The 16,585-nt window shown below is 41.1% G+C and overlaps 3 protein-coding genes across 7 annotated transcripts; 1 reads left to right on the top strand and 2 right to left on the bottom strand.

Moving 5' to 3' along the window:
• Positions 1-446: 446 nt before the first annotated feature.
• ilf2 (interleukin enhancer binding factor 2) lies at positions 447-7,453 on the bottom strand. Its single transcript, XM_067255367.1, has 15 exons — positions 7,371-7,453; positions 6,768-6,827; positions 6,569-6,611; positions 6,222-6,326; positions 6,020-6,097; positions 5,820-5,922; positions 5,624-5,689; positions 5,339-5,455; positions 4,762-4,840; positions 4,502-4,589; positions 4,195-4,256; positions 3,961-4,075; positions 3,700-3,790; positions 2,936-3,091; positions 447-1,925 (listed from the first exon to the last, which is right to left on the bottom strand). Exons 1-14 carry the CDS (start codon positions 7,373-7,375, stop codon positions 2,940-2,942), a joined length of 1,164 nt encoding a protein of 387 aa, XP_067111468.1. The 5' UTR covers positions 7,376-7,453; the 3' UTR covers positions 447-1,925; positions 2,936-2,939.
• A 730-nt stretch (positions 7,454-8,183) lies between these two features.
• On the bottom strand, positions 8,184-13,491 carry chtopa (chromatin target of PRMT1a). Of its 5 annotated transcripts, none has more exons than XM_067256112.1 (6): positions 13,199-13,491; positions 11,792-11,875; positions 10,528-10,678; positions 10,143-10,329; positions 9,280-9,411; positions 8,184-9,117 (listed from the first exon to the last, which is right to left on the bottom strand). In XM_067256112.1, exons 2-6 carry the CDS (start codon positions 11,854-11,856, stop codon positions 8,918-8,920), a joined length of 735 nt encoding a protein of 244 aa, XP_067112213.1. In that variant the 5' UTR covers positions 11,857-11,875; positions 13,199-13,491; the 3' UTR covers positions 8,184-8,917. The 5 variants fall into 5 exon arrangements, with proteins under 5 accessions (XP_067112213.1, XP_067112215.1, XP_067112214.1 ...); XM_067256114.1 differs by having other exon boundaries at positions 10,143-10,326; XM_067256113.1 differs by having other exon boundaries at positions 13,203-13,326.
• Positions 13,492-13,573: 82 nt separating this feature from the next.
• snapin (SNAP associated protein) lies at positions 13,574-15,800 on the top strand. The gene is made up of 4 exons (XM_067255876.1): positions 13,574-13,708; positions 14,553-14,599; positions 14,734-14,852; positions 15,266-15,800. The coding sequence occupies exons 1-4, from the start codon at positions 13,593-13,595 to the stop codon at positions 15,371-15,373; spliced, it is 390 nt and encodes a 129-aa protein (XP_067111977.1). The 5' UTR covers positions 13,574-13,592; the 3' UTR covers positions 15,374-15,800.
• The last annotated feature ends 785 nt before the right edge of the window (positions 15,801-16,585 follow it).

Raw genomic sequence — 16,585 nt, 5'->3', positions numbered from 1 at the left:
ATGTTGCTGCAAGTGCTGTGGTAGTCTTTCATGAAAAGAACACGTGCATTTATATTGACTGTGGTCAAAATACATGAGTGCCGATTAAAATTTCAGAAAATAAATTGTTTGTTGGATTTGGTTTTCATTAAAGGCATTTTAACATCTTCCAGCATAAAATAAGCATTGCGCCAAGTCAAGGTCACTGGTATGAGCCTGTAGTCATTGTCACATTTAATTTATGCCTTTGAACGCTTGTTTTTGGAAATTCTTAGCATTTCCACACTTCTAAGTAATATGATTATGTAAACTATCTTTGGATGAGCGGACCATAATATTTTTTTCAATAAATCCATGTTTGATCAAAATAATTGTAATTTCAACACACTGGTAATGGTGATCATTATGAACACATTTCCATTATTCACACTATTATAGCACAATCAAGAGTTTACACTTAGGTTATAATCACAAATTAACGAGATATCGTTTATTTTAATTTCCGACAATCATATAATTTGTCTTGGGTTGCTGTCGGTTGCTCGCCACCATCACTTTGATTCATGTAAATGTTTCATGGTCATGCATTGTTTAAGTCTTAACTCATGTAAGACAGCGCACCTTTGTGGGAGCACAATTAAAATAATTAGTCCTAAAATTCAGCTTCCACCTTCTTAAGAAAACTGCTAGTTCTAAAATCAATCGTCTGGTAACGTGTAGGCAATATAAAGTTTTATCTACCGAATATTTTCAGATCCAAGATCAGCTCAAGAAAGGAGACAGTGACTGGTCTGCCACATCCTTTACTCTGGTGCACCCTACAGGCCTGTATTGGTTGACAGGTTATTACAAATAACCTGTCAACCTGAACCTGAATTCGAACCGTTTTCTGGTTGGGAACTATTTCATCATTCTCCATGATGAGCATCTGTAAGGCATAAAGAGATGCCTGTGGAATGGAATTTATTTGAGAACAGTTTATAAAGGTAAACTAAAATTTGAGCTGTTTTAAGCCATAACAGCATCTCTCTACAGGGAGTGTAACCATATCTACCACAACTAATTCTAAAGTACTTCATTCAGATTTGTGGAGCAAAGTGAAGAAATGACAATCAGATTTTTATTTCAGACTTGTACTATATTAAACCCAAACTTATTCAAGTCAACCTAAAATACTCAAGACAATTAAACAAGGCTTAAAGATGGGGAGGGGGGGGGGGGGGGTATTTTGTACTGAAACTCAAAAGATAAAAAGGGGAGTTGCTCAATGATATCCTGAACAACTGGCTAGGAGGGATATTCACCTTGAAGACTCAAAATGAAGAGCAGATCCATGGAATGAATGACAGATTAGAATTCATCAAAAATAAACTTGTGATGCTTTTGAATCTGTATCATATTGTAGCGAGTGTGGCTAGCATTTCCACTTGCAGAGTTGAAGGTCACGTTTGTGTCACTGGTAACGGCCAATGGGGAGTCTCCTCAGAACACACCACAGAGGAGGGTTTTGTAAAGCTCAAAGCAAACAGTGTGGACAGCTCAGGGTACAGACAATTTTCAAAAGCAACTTTTACGTTTTCTTATTGTACTGGGTTCAAATGTCTCAATCCCATTTGCAGTATTGTGTATGAAAATATAAAAAACAATCAACTCACTAAATAACAATAAAAATTGTTTCGGCATCTCAGTTGTTACAGGGTGAAATCCAAAACAAATAAAACACCATAAAGTGAGATATTGATACCCACCCCACCAGATGTGTTTTTAAATGTGTCCTTTGGATGTCCATTGACTAGTTATGGTCCTTGTCTGAACCTTTATCCCGGTAAGGACAGGTTGGTCTGCTTTGATGCCGACAACAAATGTTTAGTGGGTACAAATAGTCAGTTAAGATGTTTCCAAAAGACGTTTGAGGTCAACTATGGCCAGACATAGCACAGGACCATCTAAAAATAGAAAGGAGGGAAAAACAATCTGTTAGTTATTTCACAGTGTGAAATGGATTAAAGTGGATACCATGTCCTTCTCATTCAAACAGCACATCAAATACATAGTCAGCTGCCTTATGGTCATTGTAATATGCAAAATTCTGAGCAGTGGGACAGTTATCTAAGAGTTCACAACCCCTTCTACCTGAGTGTAATGCCGTTTACCAATGCCTGCAGGTGATAATCAGCAGCAGGAGAGTCTGGAAATACTTACCAATTGATCGAGGTCAACAATTTGGACAATTATATTTGATGAATCAGTGTTAAAACAAAAGGTTGGTCTGTATTAATCTCACTATAATGCCAGAAATGTCTGTTAAAAGTTTTTGGGGCACAATTATCTCAAGAGCCAAGAACTATATGAAGTTGAAAATTAGCCGGTGTACTGTTCAAGGACAATACTCCAAGTTGAAATGCTGTAGGTGTATTGCTCAGATGAATAGTTAGCAAAATTGTATAGGCCTATAAAGTGCACAGCTTTATATGACAAACTCAATAAAGACACCCAAACTCAAAGATTGCTTCAAGCGAAAAGTACAACAGGCACCACAACCCAGGCAAATTTGCAAAAGTGAGCAGGCCTAATTCTGGAATGTTTTTACAATTCAACTCACTACGGTTTAGGTCAAAATAGACTAAAGGGATTTGATTTCCATTGCTTTAATAGGCATCATAAAATGATGATTTACTTGGTGGACAACATTTCAACCAGCAACTTTTTTTGGACATACTGTCACAGAAGCCAATTTTCTTATCACTACTGCAGAGCCGATATGGCCAGTGCTGACATAACACTCTCACAGTTTTACACACAACTGCGTCAATTTAATATCTTATTAAATTGAGTGCATTATGAGTTTGCCCTGTCACGGACCATGACATAACTAAATAGTCTAGTCCAGTCCACGTACAGAAGGCACAAGCACAACCACCTGGAGGCTCCCTGGTGGGGCACAATCATGGGCTACCTCTTCACTCCTGGGTCTCCATGCTCTCATCCTCTGCATCTCCTCCCTCCTCCAGCGCCTCATCGTCCTCCTCCTTCCTCTCGGGGGGCTTCTCGTAGGCCTTCTCTGATGGCGTCACAATCACGCCATCCCAGGTGGACATCTCAGAGGCTAGATCTGGGAAGAAAGGAAGTGATGCTATTTAAGACTAGGGCATCTACCGGGGACATTGAGCCAGCAAAACAGCAACGTCTGCCAATTTTGGTCGTAGTGCTAAGTCACATGGCAAGTGTTTCACGGTTTGTCCAGGAATACTTTCACAAACTAATGTGCTTACTGCAGTGGCCTGCCCAATGCCCAGACCTCAAATCGACTGAGCATCAGTGGGTTGAGAATTAATCAATTCAGTGAAGAGATCCATTAGCAACTAACTTAATAACTGTGGAAAGCATTGGAGTCAACATGGGCCAGAGCCCTGTGGAAGGCTTTAGAGTCCATGCCCAGACAAACTGAGCAAAATTTACTCCAACTCAACATTAGGAAGATGTTTTTTTTTTTTTTAACACCTCCTTCCAAAACTGCCCTAACCTGCTTCACCTACTGGGTGGAAACAATTGCACAGGCTATTCAAAAAGCACCATGCAGAAAAAACGTTTTCATGAGGTCACATGAAAAAACTTGAATACCCAACGTGATAGCTTACTGCTCACTGTATGATGCATCTTTCAATTTCATTCATATGTTTTCCTACAGTGACGTGACGGTGTGTATGTAAATGAACTTACAACTTGCATCTCCCTCCAAGCCAAGGATTTTCCTGTAGCCTCCATGAGAAAGCACCCTCACCAATGTCTGAGCTGTAAAACACACCATATCCTGCAAAAACATCACACTTAAATTAGGTACACCTCTCTGAAAATAACTCAATCCAAGTATTGCTCTTTGGCAAAAATCACTAAATTACAGTCTCTCCCACAAGATTTGCATCATTGACGGGAAGTATATGGCATGAAAACATCCTTTCCACTGGCTTGGCGGCGTTATACCTGCTGTTCAAGGGTCATGACAGTGTGCACCCGGAAGTTTCCACTCTCACAGGGATCCGTTATACCAACGGAGCCTGGCAGGAACAGTCCAGCAGCAAGCATCTGTAGGCACCGTCTGCAAAACACGAATCGGTCCCATGGTGAGATCTCAAAAGACCATTTACCATAAAGAAGACACTATGGAGTCACAGTCCCGGGTTGAATCCAAGACTATTAAGGATTAAGGAGACCCACCTGTAAGCCACATTGAGCGATAGAGGTTGCCTGGATGGGTTGTTCATTACTGCTGAGTGACCCTGAGAGAAAAGAAAGGCAATCGCTTTCCTAAACTGGTTCATCTGACATTCTGCTTACAAAAACATTTGCACAAGCAGGCAATTGCCTATTGTCATACAAAGCAGAATATGTAGACCACTAAGGTTCCATTTAAAGTTTCCAGGAAGATTTGGTTTAAAGTGGCTTAGATTTAGTCAAGATAGAAATCATTCGGTTCAACAATATATTGAATATCGACCACATTAGTTTCTCTAATCAGACATACCAGTAGGTCCAAAATCCAAGGGGTGAGGGGTTCAAATCCAGGAAAACGCACCCGGAGATCCTTCAGCAAGCGAATCAGCACTTTTACACTATGGGAACACAGTGAAATATCCAGTAGTATTTAGACAAAAGGTTATAAATATATACATTTTGTGTTCAGCTCACTAAACCACTTTTTATAAATTACTTGGCAATCGCATCATAAATGTTTGACTCAACAAAAATCCATCAATGAAAAGGATAAAGTATCCAATATCTTACGTTGATTGGGAGGCATTCTCCTCAAACCAGCGGGCATGGCGGATGGCAGCCAAAGCACTCTGCAAGACCTTAATATCCACTGGGTAAAAAAAGACGACGCAAATACTTTTATCATCGTTGAGTATAAGTATCGTTGAACCATAAGTATGTAAAAATACATACTTATGGTTGCATGGGCACATTATTATTCTTTTTTAAATCAGTTCACATTCTACTCAAAACTAATTTATATATATTTTTTTGTATTCAAGCACTGGACCTCTATCACTCTTATTTAAAAAATAGACAAATTTACGAAAAACATTAATGTCATACTTTAATGCAGCAAAAATCCTTTATATCCTGTTGAGACACTACAATCCCATAGCCGGAATGAGAATTCTGCAGAACCTCAGCCATATTGGTTGAAATTGTTGTCATAACATTAGAGACTAGTGAAATTAAAAACATTTGAATGCCAACTCCAAAAAAAAATTTTCAGCAAAGACAAATGAAGGTTAAATATAAAGTCTAGAGAAGAAGACATGTAGTAATAGATGATACGATTGCGTTTGGTTGGCTGTGTGAGAATACATACAATGCAGTTCAGGGTCCAATTTGCGCAGATTGGGGGGAACAGTTGTGATGAGGATCTTCACTGTAGCATCAGCGGAGCTGATCTCAAAGCCTGTCTCATTGGTCAGCATGGAGAGGACTGAAATATATAAAGAAACAACAATAAAGAAACATTGTCAGCTTCCAATAAATCAACCATTTACTGATTTGTTAGCTTGTTTTTTTTTGTATTACTTTGGTATTTCAAGTACTTGGTACTTGAAACTTTTCTGTCAAAAGTGTAATATATGAATCCCGTCACTGTCACCTTCAGCGGGGTCCTGTGTGCGAAGGGTTTCCACCACTTTGTTCCCTAAGGCAGCAACTGCCTCCACTGCAGGAGAGAGCAAGGAAGTGAGAGGAGATTTGATTGTAAAATGGATCGTCTATGTTGAGATGAACTCAACATGCAAAATAAAAAGACACAATCCTTTTGTTTTGCACAGAATGAAAAAGTAACTCACATGTGGGAAGGATCTTAAGAATGACTACCAGATCAGCCACATTGTGCCCCGTCGTCATGGTACCTTTCTTATACGACCCAACTTGACGCACCTCTTCTATTTGCTGGGATGAGTGTCAGATGGAAATGAGAGGGTAAGAGGGTGAGAGATTCCATCTAGATGTAGTACTGTTTTCTAAGATAAGATATATATAAACTGACCACTTCAAAGTTGCCAGGGGCGACGATGAGATTGTCAATCACGTTGTTGATCTTGGTGACCAGGGATAGGATGGAAGACTGTCAGAAAAAAAAAAAAGAGTAACAGTGAAAAGAAATGACTTTCATCAAGAAAATATACACAATCATTATTTTAGATCAGAACAGAGCAAGCAATTCTATGTCATTCAAATGGGTGTGTTACCTGTTCTGCTGGTGTGGGGCTAAGGTCCTGGTTTCTCTTCAGTAGACATTCGCTGAAGGCAGTCTCATCAACTGCAGGCTTCACTCTGGGGAAAGCCATCTCACACTGAAAACAACAAGACAACCATTATGACACTACACATACAGTACATGGCTACTAGGAGTTCAGACCACAAAGAGGTGTCAATATATCATGGTCTCAATGCGAGAGCAGACAGACAGACACACACACACCCCCACACCAGTGACCTCCTGACAACCCAAATGAGACACAGCATGATGGAATCCTGATTTATGATAACAGAACAGACGCAAAAAGGGTAGACAATGAAATGAACGTAAACTTACCACATAGAAGTCAAAGGGGATGTGCGGGACAAAGGGTCGATACCTAAACCCAAGAGTAGATCAACATGACATTAACTCATAAAATAACACTTTCATATGCACCATCTTAAAAATGTCCAACACATCCACATTGTTAGGTTTGAATGTTTTATACTGTATTGCTTAGTCAGGGCATTGGGGTGGGGGTGGGGCTGCTTACCCTTGCACGAGTCCCCCGCGAGAGCCAAATCGGCCACCACGGCCCCTGCCCCGGTCGCCTCTGAAAATATAAATTTCACAATATTCACACCAGAATGCATCTTGGGAAATCTTCTTTTTTTTTTTACCGCTACCATAATAGAGCCAACGTATTACTGTAATGTTATTTCCTGTAGTAACGTCTGTGTAAGCTGTTACACTCCATTTGCTCGGTGGCATGCCCCGGTTCTAGCTAGACGGTGGCAGACTGCAGTGTGAGTTCATTCATTCCCTTTCTTCCAAGTAATAGGATAGCTAGCAACTGTAGAAGTACTGTAGCTAGCCGACCAGTTAGCTCGCTAGATGGTACAATAAACCGTGGAACTATTTTGTGGAAATAAACAATACATTTAAAATATTTTAAGTGGACACCGTCAAATTAGAATGGAAACTGTCTGCAACGCATGTCTAGCTAATTATACTGATGCTAGAGCGCAACCTGCAGGTAAGGTTTACTAGCCATTTTAGAGTTTAGCGAACCGGCCAGAAAATACAATAGCATAGGTTAATGCAGAATCCAGAATTCCCATATACATATGCACACACAAACAATGGCAACAATTACCTCATTGCGTAAGACGTTTTGATGTTTGAAGGTAGGAAATTGAAGAAGAAATCATCAGCGTCCAACGCCGGTCCGCCTGCTAAACTGGGCCTTTAGAAAATGATTAACACTTCCTGTTTCTTCTTTAGGTTTTGTTGGCGAATAGCATCCAACGTAAAGGTGCGTACACCGCCACCTACCGTGCAGGAGTGTGGCCATTCATACTCCACCTACATGAAATCCTCCTTCACAAAACTCCCCCAAACCCGCCCGTCCCGTCCAGAATCTCAGACACTTTCAATCAAGCAATGAAAGATAAATTATATATCCATTTAAATGTACTACTAAATACATTTTCTGTCCTCTCCAAAAACCGAGGGCTGCCACATGATCTAAACTGTGTTCAAACCTGTTTAACCTATTGGGTATATGTCAATGAAAAATTAATAGAGATCCCTTTTCATGGTTAATTTGATGCCTATTTAAGGATAAAATTATATTGCACCAATAACCACCTCAACAAAAAGGCAAGACTGTAGCAGGCAGGACAACTATCTAGCTATCCATCAACAGTAGGCTAATACAGTACCCATTAAATATGAATATTTTTTTAAATTAGCACTCAATTAGCAAATTTAAGAGAAATGACAATATAAAGTTTATTCTATTTTCTGTCACTATGGGAGCTTGAGGACAGGACATAACTAGTGATATGTACATCTAGCTTTAAACAGAAGTTGTCGTCATTCAATTACATGTACAAACATGTTTTACATTTTAAAAATTCAATTTCAAACTCAATTGGACAACAGTAAAAAGCATTCTCACCCCAATGTTATTTTTCCATTTAACCCTTTGTTGTGTAGCAATTACTATTAGAGACAAGTCGTATATCCATAAAAAGACGTAGTTGGGACAGTTCCAGAGACGTTAACAATCTCCACAAAACCATTGAAGAACAATCGACACAATGACAAGATACATGGTTTCGCTAGATTTGGCATTTGTGTAACTTTACAGGAGTTGCTCCCCAAACCGACTCAACAATAATCAAAAAGCACTTAAAAACCAATACAAATTTCAGTTAGACAGGTGAAAAATCAATTCGAACAAAACAGAGAACGTCAAAATAAATAAATACAGGGGAAGACAAAATATCCCCATTAAAAGCAAAGCTTCTTTAACCACTTTTGACATGGCATCACAAGATTCTCTATTCTGGTCCATTAACAAGCCTTTCTAGAGCAGGGAGTCCCTGTCAAATCGAGTCATTTTCACTTTGCACATAAAAAAAAGGGGACTGATGAACACTGTGCAGGTGAGTGCACCTTGCACGGACATTCATGGCATGATGTTGTTCACCTTCCGGGAAACAGCAGATTTCTTAGCTCTTAGGACGTGTGTGTGTCCATCTGAATAGTACAAAGGCTATTTCAAAATGCATGGGTGTCTGTACACTTTTCATTGCTGAGTAATTACGTGTCACCCTATTTTTACGTCTATTCTTTCCGTCTCATCATTGATCACTGAGTTTGTGTCTCTTCAGTGTAGGCCGGCAGAAGTCTCCATCACTCCATTCCTTCAGGATCAGCCTGGGCCATGTAGGCGTCTAGCTCGGCGTCGAGGTGGCCCTTCGTCTTGGACATGTAGGCGTCCAGCTGGTTGTCCAGCTGCTCGCGGGTCACGACTCCACGGCCGACTCCTCCCCTGCCCCTGCTGCGTCCACCTCTCCCGGGAAAGGCCCCACGCCCACGCAGCCCACCTCGACCTGATATGACAAGATGACATCTTGTGATCTACATATAATCAATTTCGTTTAATCTAGAGATGCAATACGAAGACTTGCGCAATACATGCAGACTGTTCACAACTTCCAAGATCCATTATCTCTGGATATTCTGTTAAAATTCACAACTTTAAGATCAACTACCTCTGGCTCCCACCCCTCTTCCAGCTCCGCGGCCCACGATGGCACCCCGGCCGGGGGCCCCTCCTCGCTGACGCATCCCCCTGCGGAGAGCCACCCGCCCAGGACCCCCACGGCCACGCATCTGAGCCATGCCTGTGGACCAGAAACATCATTATACATGGTTGGGATATGTCTGACACTTTTTGAAAACAGAAAATCTGTCCCCTACACAATTTCTTTTTTTGATTTAACGGTATATCGACAGTGTTAAAATAAAAGTAGTTGAACTACATAATTGCAAGTTAGAAATGTGCCCATCAAGTAAAGAGTCACATTTCTGTACACCCAATGTTGTGTGTACCAAATCTGTCCTGTGGCACTGAGCGTTAAAGCTGATGGCTGTTCCAACAAACTCGGTAGCCTAACAGGTGTTAATGCACTGTAGGTCAACACAGAGGTTCATGAAGGGTGGAACCAGTATTGTGAGCAGTTTTAAGCCTGAGTGGAGTGCTGGAATGACTGACGGCTCCACCTGGAATAACGGCTGAAACGAGAGCAAGCTCACAATAACAGCACCGTGTTCGGGTCGTAAAAGGTTGACGGTTTTGAGAGTTATTTTTCTCCCATTTCAACAGAGAACTTGTGTACTTTCCAAATAAATGTAATGGGAGTGTTTATAGCATACTGGAAACAGCAGTATCTGACAGTATCATAGTGAATAATCATGATAGTACATTTGATTTTTCTGGATGTACAGTGAACCCACGTTATTGCCCACATGACTGTTCTTAACATATCTCCCACCACTGAACACGTTTGCTAGTTATGCATCCCCCCCCTCCCCTTCCTATCAATACGAAGGGTTTAGAGACATCAACGCTCACCTCTGAGGGGAAATGCGCCCCTTCCAAGTACTCCTCTTCCACGGCCTCGTAGACCTCCTCTGGTCATCCCTCGTATCCCTCCGGCAGCAAACCCTCGTCCTCCAGCCGCCCCCCGCAGAAGAGCCCCAATGGGCCGGCCAAGCCTAGCCTGGATATTGCTCTTTCCCAGTCGCTGCTTCAAACTCTGCTTAAGTGTGTAAGTGGGTAAAATCAAGCGGTAGGTAACAAGGAGGTCGAAGTTTAGTGATTTTTTTTCCCCACTAACCACATTTTTCAGTAACGTTCATGACTTGGCCCGGCAATTATCGAGTTCACTCTCTGGGGAGTTTCCGTTTCACTGCGGCCTAAAAAAAAAAAAAAAATGCCAGCTTGCTCCCTTTCTCACCTGTTTGTGATGCAGAGCAGCCTGTACAGAAGGCCTGTTCTCCATCTGCTGGGCGAGGCGGCGGTTACGGGCGCTGGCCATGTGCTGTTGCTGCATTGTAGCTCGGACGTTGACTGCCGTCGGCTGCTTGTTCTTCAGCATGTTAGTGAAGCTTTTAAGGGGGGGATGGGGAAAGGGAACAGACACAGGGCAAGAGAGAGGGAAAGGCGGAAGAGAGATACGGGGGGTCCAAATCAAGTCAGTTCTCATTGCAAAGACGAAGCCACAGGAGGCATTGGCGTTTGTCATGTAGGCCCTGTCTCACTTTTTTTTTTATTTGACACTTTGCTCTTTGCACTCATTGTCAGATATGCCAATTTTGCCTGCCCAAGTGGTAGCCATTATAGACATTTTAAAGGAAAGTTGAAGTGCAGAATTGAACGTATGGAAAGAACAAGACAAGACATTAAGGAGGCAAGGAAGAGAACTGGAGAAAAAGTTGAAGGGAAAGAGGATGAGAAAGTGACTGCCACTTACAGGCCTCCTGCCGCCTTCATGTTGCCGGCAGCTTCCAACAGGGGAGGAGGCCATGGACTGGAGGGGTAGTTTGGCCACCCAGCCACTTACAGCCCAGACCGTGCCTTGTGGTATTACCACTTTACAAAAGGAAGTAGGGCGGGGTGAGAGGGGGTGGTCACGTCCAGGCTAGGACTGGGTACCCGTCTCACAGAGACGCTTCAGAGTAGTGAAGGGAAAAGGAAGCAAGCAAGACAGAAGGAGAGAAAGTAGACAAATGGCTGACCAGACAATCATTTCTGAGAGCAGTGTGAGACAGGGCAGAAGAGAAGGGGCACTTGAGTGCTGTGCCCGCCCACCGCTGTTAGGAATCTCTTCTCTGTAGCGCACAGCTAGCGCAATATGCACATGCAATGGGAGTGCTGAGGCATGTGTGGCCTGCGTCCCAGTTTGGGACAGTCGCCTTACATAGCATCATAGTTACCCACTCTCCTCGACTCAAAATGTGCGCTGCTCACACAAGAAGTCTATGGTTGACAAGCCTTCCATATTTTGACTACATTGGAAACATTGGTTCATCGACTTGGGTTGTTGTGTCGGTAAATGCAGCAGACATGTTGAGGGAGCAGCACACAGATTGGCTTCGGGGCAGTATCCATGTCTGTTCTAGTCCACAGTGGCCTCCTGTAGAGCACACTACAGCCGTCAAAACCACGGTTGTGCCCTCGCCTCTGGTCTGGTTACTTCTGTCAGATGCATGGCTCCTCACCGCTCATTCAGGGACACCTTGGTGGTGCTTTTCAGCACAACTTTTTGGGAAGAGGGCGCACTCATTTTGACTTCGCTGATAGACCTTTTGGAAAGAGAAATAAACCAGTAGTTGGTCAGAAGGGTGGTGTATTGGAGGCGGAGTTGCCATACAATAAAAACAATTAACATTAGTGATTTTAAAGATCAACAGCCAATGTTCTGAGGGTGAGGCTTCTGTATCCACCCACACTCGCGTTGCGCTATTAGCCTACACCTGTCATTACAATTCATTCCAAAAGGTTAAGGCGTGTTTTGGTGTAAAGTTCTGTCACACTTAACTATACAATACATTTCTGTATGGACCACAATGTACACTGGGGCATTAATTAAGGCAATTAGCAATGTGGGTGGTTTTTCATGATCCAGGCTAGGCCTCTTAAGTTCTACTGAAGGAAATATTAATACTAAAGTATACAATAACATGCAAAATGAATACAATTCAATGGTTCAAACTTTGAGGACCAGCTTGAGGATAGCCCTTTCCTGTTTCCACTTAGTAATATTACCATCTTGCACAAATGTTCTTTAGAATTTGGAGTTAAAACTTGACTAAACGGCACAAATCCGGGGTTGAAACTTAAGACTTCCCAATTAAATTTATTTAGAATAGTTAATAGAACATGTGGGGTTTTATGTTGCAAGAGCAATTCCAGACTCTATATGCAACAGAATTGTACCATGGCTCTGCGACGACTATTTAGTCTGGGAATCGATTTGGCTGCCAAAATGGAGGGCATACATCTATGCACGTACCACTTCCCGCATGAATGCTTCAGCAATTTAAGATGGTTTGCATTAGGATTTGCATCTGGAAGAAAATCTTCCAGGCTATCACTCTTTTCAACTAGCTAGCATTGTAAGTATAATCGGACATGCCAGTGTCCCAGAGCATTTTGCCTAACCCACACAGTAAATGTTTATTAATTAGAAAATCCCCCCTTCCCACAACTTTTCACCAGAAGGCTTTTTTTGTTTCAAATATAAAATGGGGAGGTAGCTGAGTTTAGTTACTTAAATGATAAGGTATGCGTACAGTAGCAATGACAGTATGCTAGGAAGTGAACGTGACGGAGGGTCGCTAGTCGTGCACTGTGCCGAAATTCTCATTGACTAGGAAACTGTTCTATTTCTGGTCGTCTTCACCTGCTTCTTGACGCCATGTATCGCATACTGCCAAAATCAGAGTCACGTGACTCATTGAAAATGTCGCTTAATTTGTGCAAGTGTGGATATTACAAAGCGTTTGCCTTAGTTAAATCAATGGCTCAAAACCGCCAATGTGATGGCAAGTAGAGTCAGCTTAGTCTAAAATAAAATAAATGCATCAATTCGACACAAAATTCGAACAAGAAAGCTCGATACTTACTTACTGATCGCTGCTTCTGTCGAAAACGGAGATAACGTTAGTGCGATTGCTAGCCAGACTTGTCCTAGCTTTTTACGTTTGATAGCTAGGCTAGTGATGGTAGCTACAGAAGCTAAGGTTGGTTTATTGTGATCCGAGCTTGTTTCTAATCTGAGTTCTCTTCGTTGCTTATGTGTTTCTTTCCGATATTAGTAATAAAATCGAATTCAAACTTTTAAGGAAATTTGTTTTTGCAAGCCTGCTCTCCCTCTCACTGTTCAGTACAAAATGGTGCTGGATAGCATGCTACTGGGGGATAAAGGAAAATGGAAGAAGGTACTTTATAGCTCAAGCACAACGTCATCCAGTTCACAGCACGTGACATTTTTTGTTACGCCTTTACTATGCGCCAAAGATGGCTGCACTAGCAGTGGTGGAGACTCCGTCCGGGAGGGATGCGATTGCAGAGGGACTACTCGACCTTTTGAAACCAGCTGTCCAGCAGCTTGACCTGCATGTACACTCTGTGAGGTGGGTAGACTATCAAGCTTATTTCCTTGAGTATGTCACTGACAATATACAACGCTTCTTTCTTACAACCAAATGACGAGGCTTCCGTGCAGCAGCCCCATAACAATAATAGCTTGTCTCGTGATGCCAAGCCTCCTGTCTTTGAAGCGGAAGAGACAGATCTGTTTATTTTGAAATGCTTCGACGAGTCTTTTTTTAACAGCTGGCTGATGTTTTATGTTGATTTACCTACCTATCTACCTTGTCGGATTTTCCTACCGTAGCGCAAAACTACATGGCTGTTTTTCCGTGCACACAGTGATCTGTCGCTCGTGAACGATTCGTTCATTTTGAACACATCTTGGGAGTAACTAGTAGTCTGACTGTAATTTGGTCATTTTCTCGTGGCCGCGCATTATGAAAGTTGCAGCATAGAATCAGCAGAAGAAACAGAAATTATCGTTCACCCTACGCCTGGGTCTGCGGGTGTGACATTTTTCACGTGACTTGCATAGGCTCAGTTCAGGAAAACAGAAATGATTCGTTCACCACTCGACTGTCCCTGCGGGTGTGAGTCTAGTATTAGTATAATTAAAATTGACAGATAATAGTCGAAGACCATTTGATTGGTTAGGGTTACTAGCCAATCCGCACAGTACAAAAGTACCAACAATTACCAGTAGGGTGCAGCATACACAATATAGTATCGGGTAAAATACATATTTGCCCTTCCTAATATAACTGAACACTGATTGAGACGATTTATGTTCGTTATGCAGGCTTTCTGTCTTACCTAGTAGCCTAATATCTAGGTAAACAAAGCTTGTTAATATATAACCTAAACTATGCTGCTTTTTTGTTTTAGGGAGAGCCAAGTGGAATTGCGAGAACACATTGACAATTTAGCCACAGGTAAGACATTTCTTTTTTTATGGTTTCCCATTTGAACAGAACAGTGCGCCTACATGACTTATATTAAGATGCAGTATTTAATATGATACAAATCATTGTTTATAAAGAAATGTGTTTCTGTTATTCCTTTTCAGAGCTATGCAGAATAAATGAACACCAGAAGGTGGCACTAGATCTTGACCCGTATGTCAAAAAGCTTTTAAATGCAAGACGTCGGGTGGTGTTGGTCAACAACATTCTTCAAAATGCTCAGGTTTTTTGTTTTGTTTTTTGTCACTTTTCAGTAATGTCCAATTTGATCCTGACACTTTCTTTAATAAAAATTGTTTGTGGTCACAGCAGTAAATACGTAGGGGTGCACATGGTCCATTAGAGTTTTCATTCTTTGTAACTCTGTCCAAACTAGGTGTGTACTCTTATCAAGATTCAGTTGATACAATTGGCATAGGACTTGCCCAACCCAATAAATCTAGTGGTGTTTTCTTTTGGTGTGTGTGGATATTGCTCTGTTCAACCTCTTACAGAGCTCTTACTAAGCTAAATACAAATCTAAATATATCCAAAATATTTACTGATGGTAGTCCCATGCAATGTTTCAGGCCTCCAAATCTGACACTTGTATGCTTGATTTCTTTCTCTCTTTTTCTCAATGGATTTGAACTGTAGGAGCGTCTACGAAGGCTTAATCACAATGTAGCAAAAGAAACAGCCCGCAGGAAGACCATGCTGGAGACTTCTGGAGTGTTTACGCCTCGTTCACCCAACAAACCATAACTAACTCTTGTTAACCTGAAATAAAGGTTAGGACACTGGCAGTTTTCCATGTCTGTTCACTTGCTGAAATGCATGTTATAATACAAACATATGGGGTAATTCGCTGGTTGTCACAGCTAGAAATCCGGCGAGCATTGCTACATAAAAAGTTGATGGAATTAAACATCAGACTGCGCTAGATAAATGCATTTAATATGATGCAATTAAGGTAAACGTAATCACGTTTTTGCTTCTCTTTTTGGATGTGTATGTCTTAGTTCAACTCGAGACTGCAGTTTCTATAGGCAAGAAAATCTAGTTGCAATGTTACTGATGACTAAGTTGTCCATCATCATTTGTAAGAAATAAATCCCTTTGTCATGTTTCTATCCAACTTTGTAAAACCCTTTCTGCATAGCCAAGTTTGTAAAGATCTGACAAATCTGTATTTACGTTTCCAATTATTAATATGTGTTTTTTCATATTTATCATTTAATTGTAGATTTTTGTACAAGCTTTTGCTTGCTTGAAACAATAAACAGCTGTTACTTTAAATTAATACAATGCGTATATGTACGGCATCAATTCAGGCTTAAAAAAGTGGCATAGTAAATAAGTTCTGGTAATTTATTCTGATGTGATGGACAGTTTGAACTGTTTCATGATCAAATGAGCTTCACTTTTATGATAAAATTGGTTTGTCGCAAAACTGTGAAGTTAGTACTAGATCTCTGATTGCCTCACATAAAAATGGCAGTTTTCCACCTTTAAACCTGAATTTTAAATGTATTTAATTGTTATATTTAATCATTCAATTAAAATCTCATTTTCTCACCAGGCTACACACAATACCCTGCATAGAAAAGAAAATGTAGAAGTGTTTGGAAATGTATGTAAATCAGAGCAGAGACTGGTCCACAGCAGAATTATCATACTATTCAACTTGGAACAGATTTGAAATGCTTATATTTAGATGTTTGGACAGTTGGACTGTCAGTTGGTCAGTACTGATGGGTCACAAACTTGTGTGCATGAATGTGCAAATGAATGCATGTAGCAATGTCCAGCCATTTGCGAAAACATGACAACTTAATTGTAGATGTGTTGAGCTATAAAATAAGTTGTAACTGCTTGTTATATTCATCCTCTGTGCAAATTGTCCTTCACCTGAGTATGATGTGCCTAATTGGATCAGTGGTAAAATGCAAGGTATGTCTGCCCCCAATGTCAATA

The sequence above is a fragment of the Osmerus mordax genome, chromosome 18 (genome assembly GCF_038355195.1).
Source record: "Osmerus mordax isolate fOsmMor3 chromosome 18, fOsmMor3.pri, whole genome shotgun sequence".
NCBI classification, from domain to species: Eukaryota; Metazoa; Chordata; class Actinopteri; order Osmeriformes; family Osmeridae; genus Osmerus; species Osmerus mordax.
This window is presented reverse-complemented; position numbering and strand designations above follow the sequence as displayed.

Coding starts and splice junctions, on each gene's coding strand:
- chtopa (XM_067256109.1), bottom strand. CDS start 10,815: ATGACAAACGCCAATGCCTCCTGTGGCTTCGTCTTTGCAATGAGAACT. Junction 10,330..10,527: donor CTGCTCTGCATCACAAACAG/GTGAGAAAGGGA, acceptor TACACACTTAAG/CAGAGTTTGAAGCAGCGACT. Junction 9,118..9,279: donor AAGAGGGGTGGGAGCCAGAG/GTAGTTGATCTT, acceptor TTGTCATATCAG/GTCGAGGTGGGCTGCGTGGG.
- ilf2 (XM_067255367.1), bottom strand. Junction 6,327..6,568: donor TCCCCTTTGACTTCTATGTG/GTAAGTTTACGT, acceptor TGTTGTTTTCAG/TGTGAGATGGCTTTCCCCAG. Junction 5,456..5,623: donor CACACAGGACCCCGCTGAAG/GTGACAGTGACG, acceptor TATATATTTCAG/TCCTCTCCATGCTGACCAAT.
- snapin (XM_067255876.1), top strand. CDS start 13,593: ATGGCTGCACTAGCAGTGGTGGAGACTCCGTCCGGGAGGGATGCGATT. Junction 13,709..14,552: donor CTGCATGTACACTCTGTGAG/GTGGGTAGACTA, acceptor TTTTTGTTTTAG/GGAGAGCCAAGTGGAATTGC. Junction 14,600..14,733: donor CATTGACAATTTAGCCACAG/GTAAGACATTTC, acceptor ATTCCTTTTCAG/AGCTATGCAGAATAAATGAA.